The sequence below is a fragment of the Scardinius erythrophthalmus genome (genome assembly GCF_964197995.2).
Source record: "Scardinius erythrophthalmus genome assembly, chromosome: 25".
In the NCBI taxonomy this organism is placed as follows: Eukaryota; Metazoa; Chordata; class Actinopteri; order Cypriniformes; family Leuciscidae; genus Scardinius; species Scardinius erythrophthalmus.
Window position 1 is genome coordinate 18,798,167 of NC_138245.1, and position 19,337 is coordinate 18,817,503.

The window sequence follows — 19,337 nt, forward strand, 5'->3', positions numbered from 1 at the left end:
TCCATTGACATTCTAGATGGTTCAAAGTGTTTCTAAGGATACGTATTTTTAGAAGGCAGCTGTCTGACTGGGAAAGGGTGGCGAACAGAAACATGGTTTGTGTAAGATTAGCAACACATTTGTAGCGGTTGGATAACGGAGACACGCAAAAGGCTAATCATATTAATTACCGTTATGTGTCCGACGTTGTAAAGAGCGATACATAAAATGCATTACCATTCTGATACATCGACTTGTAGACGAGCCTCTGCTATTTTTCTTAATCAGCTTCTGGTTCAAACATGTATGGCTGAATTAAACCAGTATTTCCACTTGCCATTGTGCAGCATTTACTACAGTAAAGTTCTGAGCTGGTGTGAGTAGAGGTGGGGCTAATTTGCATATTCATGGATAAATTAAGCAAGGTATTTCTGGTGGGTTGTGATGAGCCAGTATATGTCCTAGGTTGATTTAGAACTCCAATATATCCCTGGGCTGACCACAATTACATCCCACAATTGCATGATTCTCATTTAGCACAAATGTGCAAATCTAGGACATCTCCAGAGATCTCAGAGGAAGACAACACTGAACAGACCCTTGGCTAAATGTTGGATCTCTTCAGACTTACAATTCTGAAACACCATATACTGTATCACAGATGTTGTTACTGCAGATGTTGAAGTTCTCTCTGGGTTTATAATATAAGGGTGGGTCTGACTTTATGGTATGAATGAGCAAATGTGTGTGAGGATAGAGGAAGAAACAGGTTTCTCTGGGATTAAGAACTATGTATCGCACATCTCGTCACCACTGCTTTGCAGCTGCAGCTCACTGCATAAGGCACAAACACTCATGGGCCTAAAAGCACAGGAAAGAGAGAAAAAGAAAGTGTGAGAGAAATTGCCTAAAAACCTAAAGCACTTAAAGTCAGACAATCCCAAATAAGTGAACTCACACAATCATTTTTTTAACTTAAAAAAAAAAAGAAAAGATTAATAAGCTGTCAAGTACTCTGTAGTTCTAAACTAAATAAAAAGACCATGATTTTGATGGAGTATCCCAAGCATGGGAAAGAATGTTGACCACACGCTCTCTGCATCAATCTCCACCCTGTCCCACCAGCCCTGTAGTCCTTGATAAACACTCATTCGCATGCATCAAGTGTGTACAGCAGGGTAGAACATATCCTGGTGTTAAGGGATGGACGTTTTGATTTAATTTGAGGCACTTTCCCAGAAGGCGGGGCAGGGAGACAGAATTGTTGACCTTCAGAAGGAAAAGAGGGAACGACCCAATAGGCAGCCTGCTTAGCAGAGGAGAACAGGGGAAGTACGGAGGAAAGAGGGAGGAAGAAACTAAGTGAGAGAGGGGGAGAAAGCTAGGTGGGAGAGCAAAACTCTGTGAGAGTGAAGTGACAGCTCGAGGATTCATCAAACGAGGGCAGGAACCAGCAACAGGTAAGAAATGCTTTGTTTCTTCAAAATAGCCATAAATCAGTCTCAAAGGAGACAAGCAACATATATACTGATCAGAAAATCTGTGAATACTGGCAAGAAATGGAACATTAATGTAGCCATTAAATTAGTCCTAAAGTCTATTTAGCCAAATATAATTTTTTTCTTTAAGGTTTATGAAATAATGGCATGATTACTTTAGGGCTGTTCATTCATTACCTATCAGTACTCTTGCAAATATTTCTTAGGGCTTATTTAATGCCCAGATTTTTCACATTAACACCTCTGAGTACAATGCTAAAACAGGTAGATGTTTCCTTGCAAGCTTTTTATTCTCAATGTTAATACTTCTTTAAATGTTAAAGTTTCCTTGACTGTAAAATGGATAGTATATAAATAATATAATAAAAATAGTAAAATATAAGACAAGATATTACATATAAAACAAGGTAATAAAACATAGAAATATAATTAAGAAAATATTTACCTTTAAAAAAAATAAAATAATAAATCATTCTACCAAATATACATGGTTCAGCTGTCTTTTGACCTATCCAGGTCTATCCTTCACCTGATCTATCAAAGTCTTGTTACTGTGTTTTTTTTTTTAAGATGTCAGAAACAAGTCAAAATGATAAAAATACTCAAAGCAGATTCTGGCTAGTGATCCCATTAGCATATGTTACATCCATCAAACTGAGCCATCCTACACATGATATGTCTGGGGAAGCTTTTTCATTGATTTATTCCTACATTTTCATCAATCATATTAACTGCTTGGGATGCAGACCCTGTAATGCTTTTAGTTTAATCCATTTCTAGGCAAAACTATTATTCTCTTGATTCAGAAATTATATATCCTAGAGACCTCTTTTGTCTTTTGACTTCTAACCAAATTTAAAACACATCAGTTCCCTCCCATTTTGAGTGCAGCCAGCACTGACTCATAACATGTTTTTGTTATTATGAGTTTGTGTTAAGCCTAGTAATGACCCAAATCTCCTTATATGGTCACAAATATTTTTTTGCTTTTCGACATTTCTGATTAAAATCTAAGTTTCCCTCAAAGGCCAGATAGAAGGACAATCTCATTTGCACCCCACCTAAAGCAGGCATACAGAAGAGAACTAAACAAATCAACATTTTCCCAGGTTTCCTTTCTACCAAGGCCCGAGTCCTGCTGCCTGGCCTCCATGACCATGCAGCTGACACCCAGCCAGACACTTTAAGCCAAACATCTGATTGCGATCATCCATCAGACCCTCTGCACTGCTCCTTGTTTTGTGCCTGTATGGGTGTGAGTCTCTGCATAGGATTCATAAAACATTCATCTCTCTAGTGAAACGATTCCTCTAGGCTAAAAAATGGAGTTGAACTGACATGTTTTTAGGGCTTGACCGATCTGATCAACTCAAAAGTAATATTAGATAATAGTAACCAAGTCTAAACAAATATTATAATGTTTACCTATTTTAACCCAATTATCAACACTGCTCAATATAATTTCACACATTTTTACCATTAAGTTCCCAGCACAAAGTTTTTCCCAAGAGCAGTATAAAGAAAATAATCAAAGCTAATCAAAGAAAATCCCTGAAGGGAGCTCAAAGTAGGAATAAGATGTTGAAATTTATCAGTCTGTTTATTTTGTAAAGCAATTTTTTTTCCACTGAACCGTAGTAGGAACAATAATCTTCAACTTGAGATCACTTCCCAGCAGCCAACCCGCCAAAATATTTCTATGAGTGGTTTCAAATCATTTATGAAATCACAAGGACCCTGAAAAACATCCAAATGGCTGAACTGCAACTAAAACTTGAACATTCTTCTTTGTATCAGAACATTCCTAAAGAGAACATCTGGACACTTCTCTAAAAATGGAAGCTGAAGCACAGTTAGGTAATACAGCAAGATAGTGATCTAAAAGACACGGCACTTCACAGTAGAAAGGCCAAAAAAGCTAAATTAACATATTTTGATGTTGTCAAAGTTCAGACATAACCCCAAAAGAGATGTGGCCTAAAATGAGCAGCTTCTTCTTGCTTTAAAACATGTTTCAAAGGGGATAGGGTTAAAGGTCCTGCAAAGTCCAGCAAAGACTGATATTGAATTATTGAAGCTTTGGAAGCAGTCATTGTTATAGGAGTTAAGAAGCAGATGAAGAATCCTCGATGAGAGAGTTTGGCCTGATGAAAGTGCTTTATTAATAAATTATATAACATAATATATAATTTTGCTAAATATTTTAAAATGTAATATTGATTTAATGTATTATTTATATTAAATTAAATAAGCATAAAATGTTGGTTCTCTTGACCTAATTTTAGAAATATAATAATATTTATCATAAACTTAAAATGTTATGCAATTATTAAAATACACAATAATAATTATTCAATATTTTTTACTGTTTTATTATCTTCCATTAAAAAATATCTTTCATATTATGTGAAAAACATTTTTGTAACATTGCTCATCATCTCTATACTCTTGTTTGTGAACTCCAAGTGAATTATAAACTAAAGACAAACATCTTGAAAAACCCTTTTGGCAGAGTAGAGCGGGTTAGCTACTCTGTTAGATCTAGATTTATTTAATCCTCCAAGAAATGATGTCATGTTTTTTGGTGTTCCACCAATCAACAATTCAACTCTAAGTGGTAAAGATAGCATAGCAACACTATGACTGCTCTAGCATTGGTTTCCTCCAAGCTCCCCGGGGTGTTTAGCCTGTTTCCCTCATTAAGACTCACTCTTTCCTAGGCCCCGCATTGCACAATAGAGTCTTTATCGCAGCCCTGTGCAGAAAACCTGTAAATCCAGAGCATTTTTTTTTCTCCAGAGTCTGTAGAAGTCATAATAATCCAGCCAAACTGGAAGGTTACATGACTGGATGCTTTGTCAAAGACGACAGCAAAAAAAAAAAAAAAAAAACACTTTACAGCCTGTGGCTGAGTCATGCCAGACCCTGATCAAGGTATCAAGAAAAAAACACAAAAGATATCTCTTATATATATCAGTGGTTTCTTCATCTTCTTATGTTTCTTTACCCCAAAAAGATTCCAGAAACCTCACACAAGTCTCTTTTAATCTCAGCGTTAGCAAAGTATGCAATCAAGTGATGTCAATATGACAAAAAAATGTAAATAACTTGCTGCTTCTCTGTTCAGGACCATGAAAGCTGGGCTTGCATACTGCTCTCTTCTTGTCCTTCTTCTAATCACGGATGTCTGTGGGCAACGAAAACCAAAACCAAAGCCTGTCCGCCCACCTACCACCAAGAAACCTCCTGCCCCCAAGAAACCATCCTCTCCTGCCCCAAAATCAGAGCCCGAACCCCAGGAACCCACAGATTTTCCCCCTCCGATCCTAGGCCCTCCCTCTGAATTCTCAGACTGCCCCAGAGAGTGTTTTTGCCCACCATCATACCCAAATGCCCTGTACTGTGAAAACCGCAATCTCCGAAAGGTCCCGATCATCCCATTCCGAACCCACTACCTTTACCTACAGAACAACTACATTAATCAAGTAAACGCGGACTCCTTTAACAACTGCACTGAGCTTAAGTGGATCAATCTGGGAAACAACCGCATCCGTTCGGTGGAGAAACAAGTGTTTGAGAAGCTGCCAAACCTCCTTTACCTTTATATGCAGAGGAACGAGCTAAAGGAGGTGCCTGAGGACCTGCCGGCCGGCTTGGAGCAGCTTCGACTCAGCCGCAACCAGATCTCAAAGATCCCTCCTGGAGCGTTCAGCAAGATGAAACATCTTGCGCTTCTAGATCTGCATCACAATAGGATCAGTGACAGCAGCTTGGGTAAGAACATCTTCAAAGATCTGAAGAACTTGATTCAGCTCAATTTGGCCCACAACATCCTACGGAAGATGCCTGCGAATATACCCAACAGCCTCCTCCAACTGTTCTTGGACAGAAATAACATCGAGGAGATTCCACAGGACTACTTCAAGGATTTTGCACACCTGGCCTTTGTGAGACTTAACTACAACCAGCTTAGTGACAAAGGTCTTCCAAAGATGGTGTTCAACGTGAGCTCACTGTTGGATTTGCATTTGGCCCATAACAAGCTGAGCACTGTTCCCCTGTTCAACTCCGAACTGGAGCAACTTCACCTCAACAACAATGTTATTGAGAGTATGTACTTAATTAAAATGTTTGTATTGTGCCACAGAAAATTTTCAACAAAATAACACATTTACTTGTCTTTGCAGGTATAAATGGCACCGAGATCTGCCCCACTAATGCTCACAACATGCACGATGAAAACGGAGCACCCAAACTGAGATACCTGCGTCTGGATGGCAATCACTTGAGTCCCCCTGTGCCCTTTGATGTCATAATGTGCTTCACACACCTCCATGCTATAGTAATATAAGATGTCATGAGTGATGAACCGATTTATGCATGCCTGCGCACAAACAGGCCTTCCTGTCTACTTGACAGTACTGATTGAATCAAACAGTACCAGAGAAAACAAGTAAGTAATTAAGAACAAATGGCAATGCATTTTTTTAATGTTCAGGAATGTTTCAGTGTGTAACCTAAAAAACTTCAATGCATCATATTTATTGAACTTTCTGTCTTGAATACAACCAAGCATGAGTATTCTACATTAAACGTTTCTATGTGATTATACAGAGCAGAAGCAGCCGCAGTGGAATTAATTAAACCCTAAAAATAAAGGTACATTAACTGACGTACTGTGCTACAGACAACAAGTGTAGTTACAATGAATAAACTGGAAGAAGTACTGTCTATAGAGGTAGACTAGAGATACGATGAAAAGAATGATAAACAGGGGAATAATGTAACTACTGTGTAGTTGAAAATGTCCTTAATGTGCCTGTGTTTTTAAAGTACTGTGTGTAGTCTTGCCTTCATCTTGTCAGTATCTCTGTATAAATAAATATGTATACATTTTTGTTTAAAAACTTGATTTAAAATAAAGAAAAGAAACAACAACATAATATTGTAGACCCAAAAGGATTTCTCAAAGGGTTTTTCAATAATAATAGGTTCATTTAATCATTCCATTTATATGGTTTTTAAATCGGTCATATGCACATTGTAGTTTGACATATGCGATCTGAAAGTAGACTCTGTCACTGCAAGGGTATAATGCACCTGCTATATTCCACACTTCACATAACATAAAAATACAATATAACAATAATAAATGGAGCAATTCCAATAGGAATGCACCATCTGTGCTTGGGCCCTAATAAAACCAGAGAAGAAGACAGATTTAGTGAATAATTTAGTACACATTCACAAACTTTTCCAAAGCCAAATGTACCAAGCACAAAAGAAAATTGTGTCTATAGCGACATCTTGTGGGATCTATTATCATGTACAGTATATTATATTGAGTAAATTAATCTCTAAATGCTTTTGTGATAAGATTCAAGATTCAAACACTTTCATTTAGATCAAGAAAACACATATTGCATAAATCATATTGCATCTCTAGAAATGAACTTTTTCCTTTTCATAACATTAAGAATACTTGCTAACTGTTTTCAAATATGATATGGAATGTTTTCAGACTGTACTAATGTTTTATTGTTTAATCATGTTACACAATATTGGACAAAAGTGATGTCTGAAGGAGATTTTTGTTTGAGAAGTTTGTTTAAACCATCAAAATATAGGGAAAATATTTAATTTTTCCAAATATCTTTAAGAAAAAAACACTAAACTTGGTTAAAGACTCCCAATGGTAAAAATGAAGTCTTTACTGTTGTTTATTGGTCTATGTGGTGTAACCAATCACATCAAAGAGCGGGTGGGCTTTAGCGTGTCCTTAAATGTTGCGAAGTAGGGGACTCTCAAGGTGTGAGTGAGTGGAGGCGGGGCTAATTTGCATTTTCATTATCCACGTATAAAAGAAGCAAGGGTGCAGACAGAGTTACATTCAAGTTATTTTAAGGCATGAAGAAATATTTGTCACAGGAAAAACACTTTTAAATATTTAATTTTTGTGATCAAAGATGAGTTTTAAGGGATACAGTTATTGACTACAGGGGGACTAAAAATATTTGGCAGCTACGGCTACGGGATTTATTTTACTTTGCAAAGAAAATCCATAGAAAATCAAAAAACTCACAGGAAAAAGCATTATTATGAATTGTCAATTGCCCTTTTACAGCATATCTACAACTAGTTGCGACCTGAATATGATTTTCATTTACAATAATGAATCCTAAAATTCGGCATTAGTAACTTACCAGTCACACGCACACTCAAACTACGAGGATCCCGTTCTTTGCTCATTTTTAATCAAACTTGTGAATTGATAACTGGAGACTCGCTCTGACCGGATCAAAGATTGAATAAGTGAAATGTTGACTCGAGATGCAATTGGATAGATCCAATTCACGAATTAATTGTTCAGTGTGATTTGCGAACTAATGTAGCAGGTTCATTAAAAAGAATCAGCTTGTTCACGAATCGGACACCGCTATCATGTCTCGGAGTGGGTGACGATTTTTTTCAGTTCAAAATAACAAGGAATGGCATGTTTTTTTTATGAAATGTAGTGGAGTAAACTGAATGATATTATGCTTTGGAATATAATGAAGTGAAAAGTAAAAGTATCCCAAAATAAAAACACTCATATAAAGTACAGATTACTTGAAAAATGTATTTAAGAACAGCAACAAAGTGGAAACATGTGGAACTCAAAATATCCCTCTGGGGTCTGAGGTGTTTTTGAGGCCCTGGAGAGGTTTTGACATGCCCTGACATTTGTGGTTTTTTCAGTTGCTTATAAACATATTAATGGCAAAAGTGTCATTGCACTGTATTCAGCACGAACTGGACTACCATAATATGTGAGCAACATGTACAGTGCTTGTCAGAATTATTTGCCCCTTTGTAAATATGATCAATGATGGCTGTAAAAAATAAATATGCATTGTTTATCCTTTTGATATTTTATTTAAAAAAAAACCCGCAAAAATCTAACCTTTCATTGAAGTAAAATAATTGAAAGTGGGGGGAAATCACATTATGAAATAAATGTTTTTCTCCAAAACACATTGCAAACAATTATTTACCCCCTTTTATTAAATAATTTTTGTAACCTCCTTTTTCCAAGTAAACAGCTCTGAGTCTTCTCCTATAATGCCTGATGAGTTTGGAGAACACCTGATAAGAGATCAGAGACCATTCCTCCATACAACGCTATCTCACGACCAATTCGTACAAATTCGTACGAATGATAAAAAGTTGGCTAATTCGTACGACCTCACTCGTACGAATTTGTACGATTTGTCTAAACCCACGTGATGGGTAGGTTTAGGGGCGGGGTCATGGGTAGGTCATTCGTATGAATTCATACGAATTGGCCAATTCGTAAAATATGTACGATTTTGCAAAAATCGTACTAATTCGTACGAGTCAGGTCGTATGAATTCGTACGAATAAGCCACCTCGTAGAATTTGTACGTTTTCCCGTGAGATCGGGCTGGAATCTCTCCAGATCCATGTTGGCGCTTCTTCTCGTCAGTTCAGCCCTCTCATTTTCTATAGGGTTCAGGTCTGGGGACTGGGATGGCCATTCCAGATGCTTGGTTTTGTGCTCAGTGACCCATTTTTGTTTTGATGTTTATTTTTTGATCACAGTCCTGTGGGAAGTCCAAACATGGCCCGTTATAAGATTTCTAGCATAGGCTGTCAGGTTTAGATTTTTTATCTGTTGGTATTTGATCGAATCCATGATGCCATGTATCTGAACAAGATGTCCAGGACCTCTGGCAGAAAATTAGGCCCACAGCATTAAAGATACAGCAGAGTATTTCATTTTACACTTGGTACTTTTTTATCCCTGTATGAACCACACCCATCTTAAGTGTTTGCTGCCAAAAAAGATAATTTTATTGTTTCATCTGACCATAGAACCTGTCCTGTTTGAAGTTCCAGAAGTCTCAGTTACTTTTCAAACGTTTGATGGACAGAGCTTTTTGGCAGCGAACACTTAATATGGTCCTGGACATCTTGTTCAGATACATGGCATAATGGATTTGATCAAATAACAACAGATAAAAAATCTAAATCTGACAGCCTCTGCTAGAAATCTTATAACGGGCCATGTTTGGATCTTCCAACAGGACAGTGATCCAAAAACAAACATCAAAATCAAAACAAAAATGGGTCACTGATCACAAAACCAAGCATCTGCAATGGCCATCCCAGTCCCCAGACCTGAACCCTATAGAAAATGAGTGGACTGAACTGAAGAGAAGAAGCGCCAACATGGATCTGGAGAGATTCTGTATGGAGGAATGATCTCTGATCTCTTGTCAGTTGTTCTCCAAACTCATCAGGCATTATAGGAGAAGACTCAGAGCTGTTTATCTTGGAAAAAGGAGGTTGCAAAAGATATTTAATAAATGGGGGCAAGTGATTTTCCCCCCACTTTCAATTCTTTTATTTCAAATAAAGGTTAGATTTTTGCAAAAAAAAATTTATCAAATATCAAAAGGATTAACAATGTAGATTTATTTTTTACAGCCATCTTTGATCATATTTACCAAGGGGGCAAATAATTCTGACCAGCACTGTATGTACATATTTATTTTTGAGATAATAACATTTACGCGTGGTTATTGAAAAAAAAGTCACTGAAATAAGACCACAAAACACATACTAAATATGTGTCCACAAGACTTTTGAGTATTGGATGTTGTAGCCTATGTTTTTGCTTCAAAGCTATGTGAAAATCATCCTGCCCACTCAATCAAACATAAAACAATATGCGAAGAGGCGTGAATGATCATGAATAATGCTGTAATTCGCACCTGTGTAGACAATGACCCGCATAATGAGCCTTTCAGTCAGGTATGTGAGAGGGAACTACAAGAAAGAATGTGAGGACAAAATAAATATATTTATAGTTTACTTAGAATATACTTAACAATATAAGTGAGAGTCAAAGGCACATTTACACAGTTATACCTGGAAACAAATCCTGTTCAAATATGTAAGTGATGTGATGTAACATCACACACCTGCCAAAATAACGATTTTCTGTTTTAATATGCCTCAAAATATAATTTATTTCTCTGATGCAAAGCTGAATTTTCATCAGCATTACTCCAGACTTCAGTGCCACATGATCCTTCTAAAATCATTCTAATATGTTTAATATGTTGTTTTCAGGAATCTTTGATGAATAAGTAATGGCTGATAAAAAAATTCAGTTCTGCCACACAATTATACATATATCACAATTTTTTTTATTTTACGGTAACAGGTTAAAAAAATCAATATTTTACATTTTAATAATATTTCACAATATTGCTCCATTTGTTCTGTATTTTTGATCAAATAAATGCAGGCTTGATGAGCATAAGAGACTTCTTTCAAAAACATTCATTTAAACAGTAATGTGTCCAAACTGTATTTAGCATGATAAGCATGATAAAAAAGCCAATATGTGAGGTAGGACTAAAGGAAACCGTGCGTCTGCGCAATTCATTCACACAAATACACGCAAAACATACAGGATTCATATTTAAAGCGAAGGCGCCACGACTTTGCCTACCCCAGGGAGATATATCACAAAGTGAACCACTGAAATCATGTTTCAGGTCCCCACATGTTAGTGATGAGTGACATATAAAAAAAAGTTCTTGGTTGTATTGTTTTATCCAGTAACAATAAATTATTACAAATGTTTAAGTTCTCTTCCTGCTCAGTGGTTGCAAATAATTTAGTGTTTCAACATCTTCATATTTTAAACAATGAATTAAACAAGTATTTCACGTATTCATTTCCTTGCTGTGCAAAGAACTCATACGACTGACAGTTACCCGTATTTCGCAGACAGGTTTGATAAGCAAACAAACCCTTAAAGAAAAGGACAAAAATAAAACAAACTGCTTGCAGCATCAGGAAACAGAGCAAGGAAGATCTGAATTTATTTCCTACCAATGCCGTCTAACAGTGCCAGAAATGACTAAAGAAAAGTTTTCTTCTGGGCCATGGGGTGCATACTTTCAAAAGGCAAGCAATGCTGGTCACTTGATTATGAAAGTATCAGAAAAAAACATTGTTATATAACACAACAATGTTGGGAAGAAATTTGCTGTCCCGTTCCGAAAAAAAAAAGAATACTACCGTAATTCATTTTTGGTCACAAGAGAAAATTTGGTTTAAAGTAAGCTGCGCTTGAAGGTGTAAAAAAAAATATGACAGTTGATTGAAAAGGAAACTCTGACGTTTCTGTCAGCTTTTATCAGATGAAATGAACCCATGCAAGGATGTAGAGATAATGGTAAAGTGACAATTATGTTAACCCCTAAGGCGGCCGCAGAGGGACTGTCGCAGTGGCAAGTGTACAGTAAGCTCAGCTGCCTTGAAAGATCTGCTAAAAAAGAATAACCAAATAATGGGATAAAAGTAGTTTGGTCTTTCTTCCTCATTAGTAATCAAATAGTTCATAATTCATAAATGAATATAAATGGAGGATCATGTGACGCTGAAGACTGGCTAAAAATTCAGCTTTGCCATCACAAACTGTGAGCTTTGCCATCACATTACTGTATTTTTGATCAAAAATAAATACAGCCTTGGTGAGCATTAGTAAACTTCTTTCAAAAACATTAAAAAAAATTACCAACCCCAATATTACTAAGATACATAATTGCTAAACTACATAGTATGACATGCTACTACAGGTATTGTAAAATTGTGTATGTCAGTAATTATTTGAACGGAAGTCCTTCATCCTTTCATGTCAATGCCCAGTGATGAAATAAAAAATATTGCAAAGACATTCACTTCCTCTTACTGTAATGGGAGGTAGAAGATAATTAAGGAACACCTGTCGAAATTCCCCTCTTGTCCCACACTATAAGAGCACTTGCCATCACCATGAAGAGGTGCACATCATTCTATGAAGAAAACACTCCTCGGACATCACTAGGTAACAAAACATAACATATAGCATATATTTTATCCTAGAACAGACTGATAAAGCTAATACAAGTATAATTTCATGTAACACATACAAGGTTGTGTTTGACTGTCTTTTCTTTATTTCCCAGGCTGAATTGTCAGAAGCATAATGAAGGACTTGTTTATCATATATAGTATGTTTGCATGCATCATGCTGTGTGGTCTATGGGACTCGGCCCAGGGTCGGAGGCTTCACTTGGGCAGTTGTAAAGTGAACATTCACACCCACGAACTTAGGCACCACTTCCAGCACATCCGTCAAGGCATGGTAAGCACACTTACAGTCTTAAGCTTAGTCATGTGTTAGTTTCAGCATTTTCTTGAGTTAAAATAGCTGGTAGCGGTTTGATGCATTCTAAACATGTATAAATAGCGCCATGTCAATTTCCCACCATAACAATGACGTCACTGGTGATGTCAATGGGCTTTCTCGACAGGTTTGGTATGTCAACCAACAGGTTATTGATTTATTTGAGCTATTTCATTCTTCATGACTCTGCATGTCTACATCAAAAGAATAGCATGTGGCAAGACATGCTTTTTTGTTTCGGTTCTGAGTTGAACATGCCAATGACTTAAGCATGATAATGGAAAAATTAACAAAAGGAATACCTCAGTGGAAACTCCTGGCAATGTGTTCAGCACTTTGTCAGGGTGACGAATCATATCCCTGGCACAAACAGAGCAAAAAAATGTACATGCAAGCAACATCAAACAAAGCTGTTTTTAAAGTGGCCTCATTTTTATTGCGTCTGTGGTTAGAGGTTATGTAGTGATTACAATGGTAATGCAATCTGATAATATCTTTTGTTTTGACAGATTTCTGGAGATGATCACAAGGGAATCAGATTACTTAGAAAAGACGTGATGAACAGTGTACAGGTAACATTTTGAAGTTTATTTGCAGCGCCTGTAGCATCATAACCTTTGTAGAATCAACTGATCAATTAAAATGTGCCATATATTATTAAGACTGTCAAAAAATCTGTGATTTATGTGTCTTCCCCGTTATAAGGCTACAGAAAGCTGCTGTTTCCTCAGGCAGCTCTTAGACTTTTACATGGATAAGGTCTTTATCAGCTACACTAGCAGTCATTCCCTACATCGCAGAACCACCAGCGTCCTGGCCAACTCCTTCCTCAGTATCACCAAGGACCTACGAGTGTGTGTAAGTACAAGATACTAGACAGAGACACTACTTAAAGTTAAAAGATGTTTTTCAAACTGAAGCAAATTGTAAGACTGGAAAAAAATGGGAAAAGTCCCGCATACTGTCGTAACTCGCAAATATTTTTACAAAGGTCAAGGCCAAAGACCTTCTTTTGGCATTTGAATGGCATCGGAAATCCCAAAATAAGGTCTTTGACTAAAACATTGTTTTGTAGTAAAAACTTTGTAGTAAAAACATTTTGTGAGACTTTTCCTATTTTTCCCTTGTACCGACTGTGACCTACATACCTGTCTGCGAAAATCGAAAATGCAGGGGTTGGTTACAAATAAATAAATAAATAAATAGGCAATTTTAAATGAATACAAGTGTACTGTAGAATATTGGTGGGGCAACTGTAAGCACACTGTAAAACCCAACAAGTTAACTCAACTCAAACCGATTGAGGAAACTGATTGCAGCAAACCATGTAAGTTTAAAGATAAATACATAATGAGTATTGTGATGACTCAATATATATAAGTTCACAATACTCATATGTATTTATTTTTAAACTTACATGGTTTGCCGCAACTTGTTGGGTTTTACATAGTTTGCCGTAACTTGTTGGGTTTTACAGAGCACAAGAATACAAATAGAGATGTTCTTAGAAAGCTTTTAGCAGATTAACTTAACCATTTTTTTCTGTCTATCCAAAGCATGCTAATGCACACTGTGAGTGCAGTGTAGATGCAACACTAAAATTCACAGGCATTCAAACCACATATGACAAGGTAAGAGACATTATTCACCAACAGGAGACATAATAACTAGGCCTGCAAACACAGACAATAAAAAGCTTCACAGATTTCTTCAGACATTTAACACTCTTTAATTATGATTATAAAATATATTTTTTTAATCTGACAATAAGTCTACTAACTTTTCCCCCACAATCAGCACAGAAAATGAAACTTTCTTTTTGTATCTCAGCTTGATCAGGCAGCAGGAGCCACGAAGGCTATCGGAGAGCTGGATTCGCTGCTTGAATGGCTAGAAAGTTTCCAACACCAATGATGATAGACCAAGACCAAACTTAAGTGAAGCTCAATATTTATTATATTTCTAAAGCATAAACAGCATAGATTCAAGAATAAAGAATATTTACTACTGTACTTGATTTTAAAAACATGGAATTCCATTCTGGAAAATATATGCCTTTTCAGTATTTGTTTATGGGCCATATTTCTAAGCATATTTGCATGATGTATAAGTGTCATGCTGCAAAGTAGACCTGTAAGGTCAGTTTGTGATCTGCATTTTGAATATATTTGTTTTTGTTGTATTTATGTCTTATAAAAATAATGTATAAAATAAAGATTGTGCATCTCCTGTTATACCACAAAATCTATTCAGATTAATTGAGACACATTATAAGAAATCGCTCTAAAACTTGTTTCATATCTGCAGTTTCCACACGTCAGAGAAAACATAAGTAACCATAATCTTGTCATGTTTATGCTAAAACGCTGCAGTCTAAAGTTTTAGCACGTCATCACTCAGTGTTTTCAGACAGAACGCTTTAGCAGCTGTCTACAAAACACAAACAGCATTTATCACTGACTTTCAATTTAGCTACCAGGTTCACAACTACTCATATCAGACAAGAAGATATTAAGGTCATACCACGTCAAATTCTGACTTAATTCTTAATAGAGAGTCCTCACAGCACAACCAGTGCAAGAAAGGGGGAAAAAAGTGAATCACACAACACTTCTGTTAAATGTTGCTGTATAGCTGAATTCAGAATAACATTCGACCATAATTAGAAATAGCAGAAGAAAATAGTAGGGTACGGCTATTATGCTATGTGCTTACTATTAGGGATATGGCTGAATAATAAAAAAGCGTGAATAAACAAATAATGAATTCTAACAAATAATAGGAAAAATATTCGGCAGACACAGTCACTCCTCATGTTTGCTGGATAACAGGTGAGCCAGGGGATAGCATAGAACAATATTATAACCTACATAAACCTCTAAAATCAATAACGCTATAATGAGTGTGTGAAGGGAATGAGTCTAGGGCTGTCATGATTCTTTGCGATTGACCCGTCTCAAACTACCGGCAAAATACCGGAAGTGGGACATTCCATGGACGAAATTAAATCCGTGAATCGCTTTATTAGACAATTTTCTAAGGCTGAACGATGTATTAAAACCATTTATAACGATGTATAAAAACACACTATGACATAGTGCTACACCAACACAGAATACATCAACATGTTTCTAAATATGCAAACTGTTCATCGCAATTTCAAAATAAAAGTTTAAACCCTAGCTCTGTGGTTACACGTTTTGATGTCCACATGTTGTTTCAGAAATTACAGTGGCTATAGTATTTCTGTCGCAAAGAAGTGGCCAAATATAAAAGATTAAGTAAACATTGGAATTAAATGTAATTTGGCCAATATTAAACAAGGATTTGATCTGCTTTAAAGTGTAACAAGACCAGGCCATTGGCACCCTTTGCTGGCATTTAGTACATAATATACATATGATAATTGTTGATATTATGTATTTTAATAGTGTTGTTCTATAAAACCATATTATTTGCTTTTGATTTGAACCAAATATTATTGCCTCATTGTTATTATATGCTATATGTATTTTAAGTCATTTTTAAGGCTTAGGTCTTTGCTTAGGTTTATTTTATCACCCCCCAAAAATATCAGATTACTCGATTAAACATCAAAATAATCAACCGATTACTTGATTACCAAAATAATCGTAGTGACAGCCATAAATGAGTGTAAACTATGAATAAAATGAGAGCAGTGAAATCGCAAATAGCGTGCTGTCTCTGCACGTCTCTCAGAAATCAGTTCTTGCCAAGAGAAATATCAACATACACATTTTTTACAAATAGATACATCTATTTAAATGTTTTAAAAATTCTACGATATGATACACAAATGAGTGTAAACTTTATGAATTAAAGCGCAGGGTGATCGCAATTTGCCACATTGCCGTCACTGTGCATCTCTCAGTAAGCAGAGCTTCGTCAAGAGTTGGTCAATCCTGAGATTCAGTAATATTTCAACTTTTTTTAAACTACATATAATTCATTTTCTGAATACCCCACATCATTAGGCACATATAAAACGTCCAACAAATTGTATTTTCCCACTTCAGGCATTAAAGACCTTTTATTATTTTCAGATTAAAACACCTTTTATTTTTTAACCATTAACGGACAAAATGGAATTGGTTTAAAAAGGATTTTACACAAAACTTTTTATAAAACCAACATCTCATGTTGCTGCTCATGTGTCCCTCATAAGAATTTAATAATTACATTAAAATGTAACATTTATGATCATTGTCACATTTTTATGGGACTGAAGTTAAAAAGACAAATTGTGTGTCTGTGGTCTCTTTTTGTAAAAAAAATAATTCAATTTAGATGTTTAACTAAAACCCCAATTTTATTGTGTTAGTCCTTAACATGTCAGGTGGTAATCAGCTAGAAATGACTTAATTTTTTATCGTCTTCTCTATTTTTTACAAAAGAATAGTTGAGAATAGTGTCACTTGGTTGAAGACTGTAACAGGTTTGAAGAGAGACATTGCCTTCAATGTTTTATTTTCAACTTGGTCTCTTTCTCATATTGAGCCCTTCTTTCTGGGTCAACATATCTGCTTGCACAACACTGTCTTTCTGCTGCTGACGTGGCTGCCATTTCTAACAAAGGATGCTTGCAATGTTTAAGTGGACACATTACATCAAATCTTCTATTTAAAACAAAATTATGAGTTGTCTTGATTTAAGTAAGTACATCTTTACTGAAATCATTACTATCTTATATTTTTTAAATAAAATTATTCATAAATTAAGTGAAAAATTCAACCTGTCACATGTTTACAACCCCGAAACAATGAGAAATATACAGATATGTGACAGAGTTGAGTGTGATGGGGTTGAGGTTTTTTGCTCAAAATGGCCATTGCTCCTTGTGTAGAGAGTAGACCATATATGGCAGCACTGAACTGAGTAAACTGTAAATACATTAGGATTAAAATAAAAATTTGAAAAATTTTCCATCTTAATTTTATGTGATGGATTTGAGTTGTTAATAATTACCTTGAAAATATTAATGAAAAGTAGGATACTACTTACCATCTTCTGCATCACTGTTAAAGAGACCTGAATGATGTCATTTCTGGTAAATTATGTCACATATGGGGGGAGCCTAAACTATTAGGCAGAGAATGGGTCGAGCTCAGGCTGTTACTTTATAGTCTGTTTTTTTAAATATCTTGCTTTTTTTTTAATATATTTTTCACAAGAAAGTAGTACAAATAAATAATTTCAATATTGCTAGAAAATTATAGACAATGTGCACATTTTGTTAAATATAAAGTATAAATTGAGTGAAGTGCCACCCCAGCCTCCACCCTCACTCAGTCCCGCCAATCACCATCTCCAGAATACTAATCATCACCAGCTGTCTCCAATCACCTCATCTCCCCAGCACCAGATAAAAGGACACTCCACACACACACACACACACACACACACACACACACACACAATGTCTGGTCTTGTCTATGGCTAAGACTGCTATCTGTTGGATTACTACTTGCCTGAAGTGTACTCTCCTTTGTGTCCTGCTCCTTGCTCCTGTTCCCTAATCACGTATCCTCATTCCCAAGTTTCCAAACCTGCAAAAACAAAAGGAAGTTAACTTTGCTTATCAGTGACTGTTAAAGAGTGTGTGTGTGCATGTGTGTGTGTGTGTGTGTGTGTGTGTGGTTCCTCACCTGCATATCTCTCGTCATCATTCACCGCTATTGCTGCCTGTTGTTTTCAGCCATGAGTCATTGATCCTAATTTGTCCTGACCCGAACAAGCCAGGGGGGTAATTGAGCGCTCTATTTCCGTACCACCCCCGGGAGCTGCCATTGGCTAACAAGCCTTCACCTGCTGTTAGCATCCCATTGACTCCTATTCATTTTGGCGTCACTTTGACAGCAAATAACTTTACAGCTGAGGCGTTTAAAGACTCAATTTGTCCATTGTTTATTTCTCAAGAAACATGACAATGTATAAAAGGCTCCATTACCTTGTATCTTACGTTATGGCCCCGTAGAAGCTGTTTTTGTAAAAGTAGGCTAACGATTGCGTCATAACCACGCGACTCTCTGGAAATTACCGTAGAGACAGGAAGAGAAGCTCGCAGTCAATCGGGGGGACGTGGAGGCATAATGTCCGATAAAGTCTAGGGAGAAGCCCATAGAGAGTCATGACGTTGCTCCTGATCCTAGCTCATGGACAGCTCCTACTCACGCTCTCCGTCTCTGCAAGATTCGGAAGGGAATGGGTCAGATTTCGCTCGGCACAGCTACTAGAAAACTTACAACTGTCAGGCAGGGTCTCACGTCACATCCACTTCGTCAAGCTCAGTTTGAGTCTGCGCAGGAAATGAGGGCTTTTAATTTGCTTCACTTTTCTCCGTTGAAGTCTATGGGGTCGCTGTGTCCAGTTTATATGTATATGGAACAAGCCCTTTATTGTAGAAGTAGATGCCTTCACCACCGGTGTCGGAGCAGTTTTCCCAGCAGCAGGGGATGCCTCCCAGACTCCATGTGCTTTCTTCTCTTGTAAGTTCAACACGGCAAAGAAAAATTATGACATTGGTAACTGGGAATTCCTAGCCATCAAGCTGGCATTGAAAGAGTGGAGGCACTCCTCAAAAACCAAATCAC

General features: G+C 36.6%; 2 protein-coding genes across 2 annotated transcripts; both read left to right on the forward strand.

Moving 5' to 3' along the window:
* Window positions 1–1,145: 1,145 nt before the first annotated feature.
* Window positions 1,146–6,421, forward strand: prelp (proline/arginine-rich end leucine-rich repeat protein). The gene is made up of 3 exons (XM_081358524.1): window positions 1,146–1,439; window positions 4,606–5,588; window positions 5,666–6,421. The coding sequence occupies exons 2-3, from the start codon at window positions 4,610–4,612 to the stop codon at window positions 5,827–5,829; spliced, it is 1,143 nt and encodes a 380-aa protein (XP_081214650.1). The 5' UTR covers window positions 1,146–1,439; window positions 4,606–4,609; the 3' UTR covers window positions 5,830–6,421.
* Window positions 6,422–12,236: 5,815 nt separating this feature from the next.
* Window positions 12,237–14,760, forward strand: il19l (interleukin 19 like). Its single transcript, XM_081358302.1, has 5 exons — window positions 12,237–12,684; window positions 13,236–13,298; window positions 13,432–13,584; window positions 14,283–14,357; window positions 14,557–14,760. The coding sequence occupies exons 1-5, from the start codon at window positions 12,526–12,528 to the stop codon at window positions 14,638–14,640; spliced, it is 534 nt and encodes a 177-aa protein (XP_081214428.1). The 5' UTR covers window positions 12,237–12,525; the 3' UTR covers window positions 14,641–14,760.
* The last annotated feature ends 4,577 nt before the right edge of the window (window positions 14,761–19,337 follow it).

Coding starts and splice junctions, on each gene's coding strand:
- prelp (XM_081358524.1), top strand. CDS start 4,610: ATGAAAGCTGGGCTTGCATACTGCTCTCTTCTTGTCCTTCTTCTAATC. Junction 5,589..5,665: donor CAACAACAATGTTATTGAGA/GTATGTACTTAA, acceptor TTGTCTTTGCAG/GTATAAATGGCACCGAGATC.
- il19l (XM_081358302.1), top strand. CDS start 12,526: ATGAAGGACTTGTTTATCATATATAGTATGTTTGCATGCATCATGCTG. Junction 13,585..14,282: donor CCAAGGACCTACGAGTGTGT/GTAAGTACAAGA, acceptor GTCTATCCAAAG/CATGCTAATGCACACTGTGA. Junction 14,358..14,556: donor TTCAAACCACATATGACAAG/GTAAGAGACATT, acceptor TTTGTATCTCAG/CTTGATCAGGCAGCAGGAGC.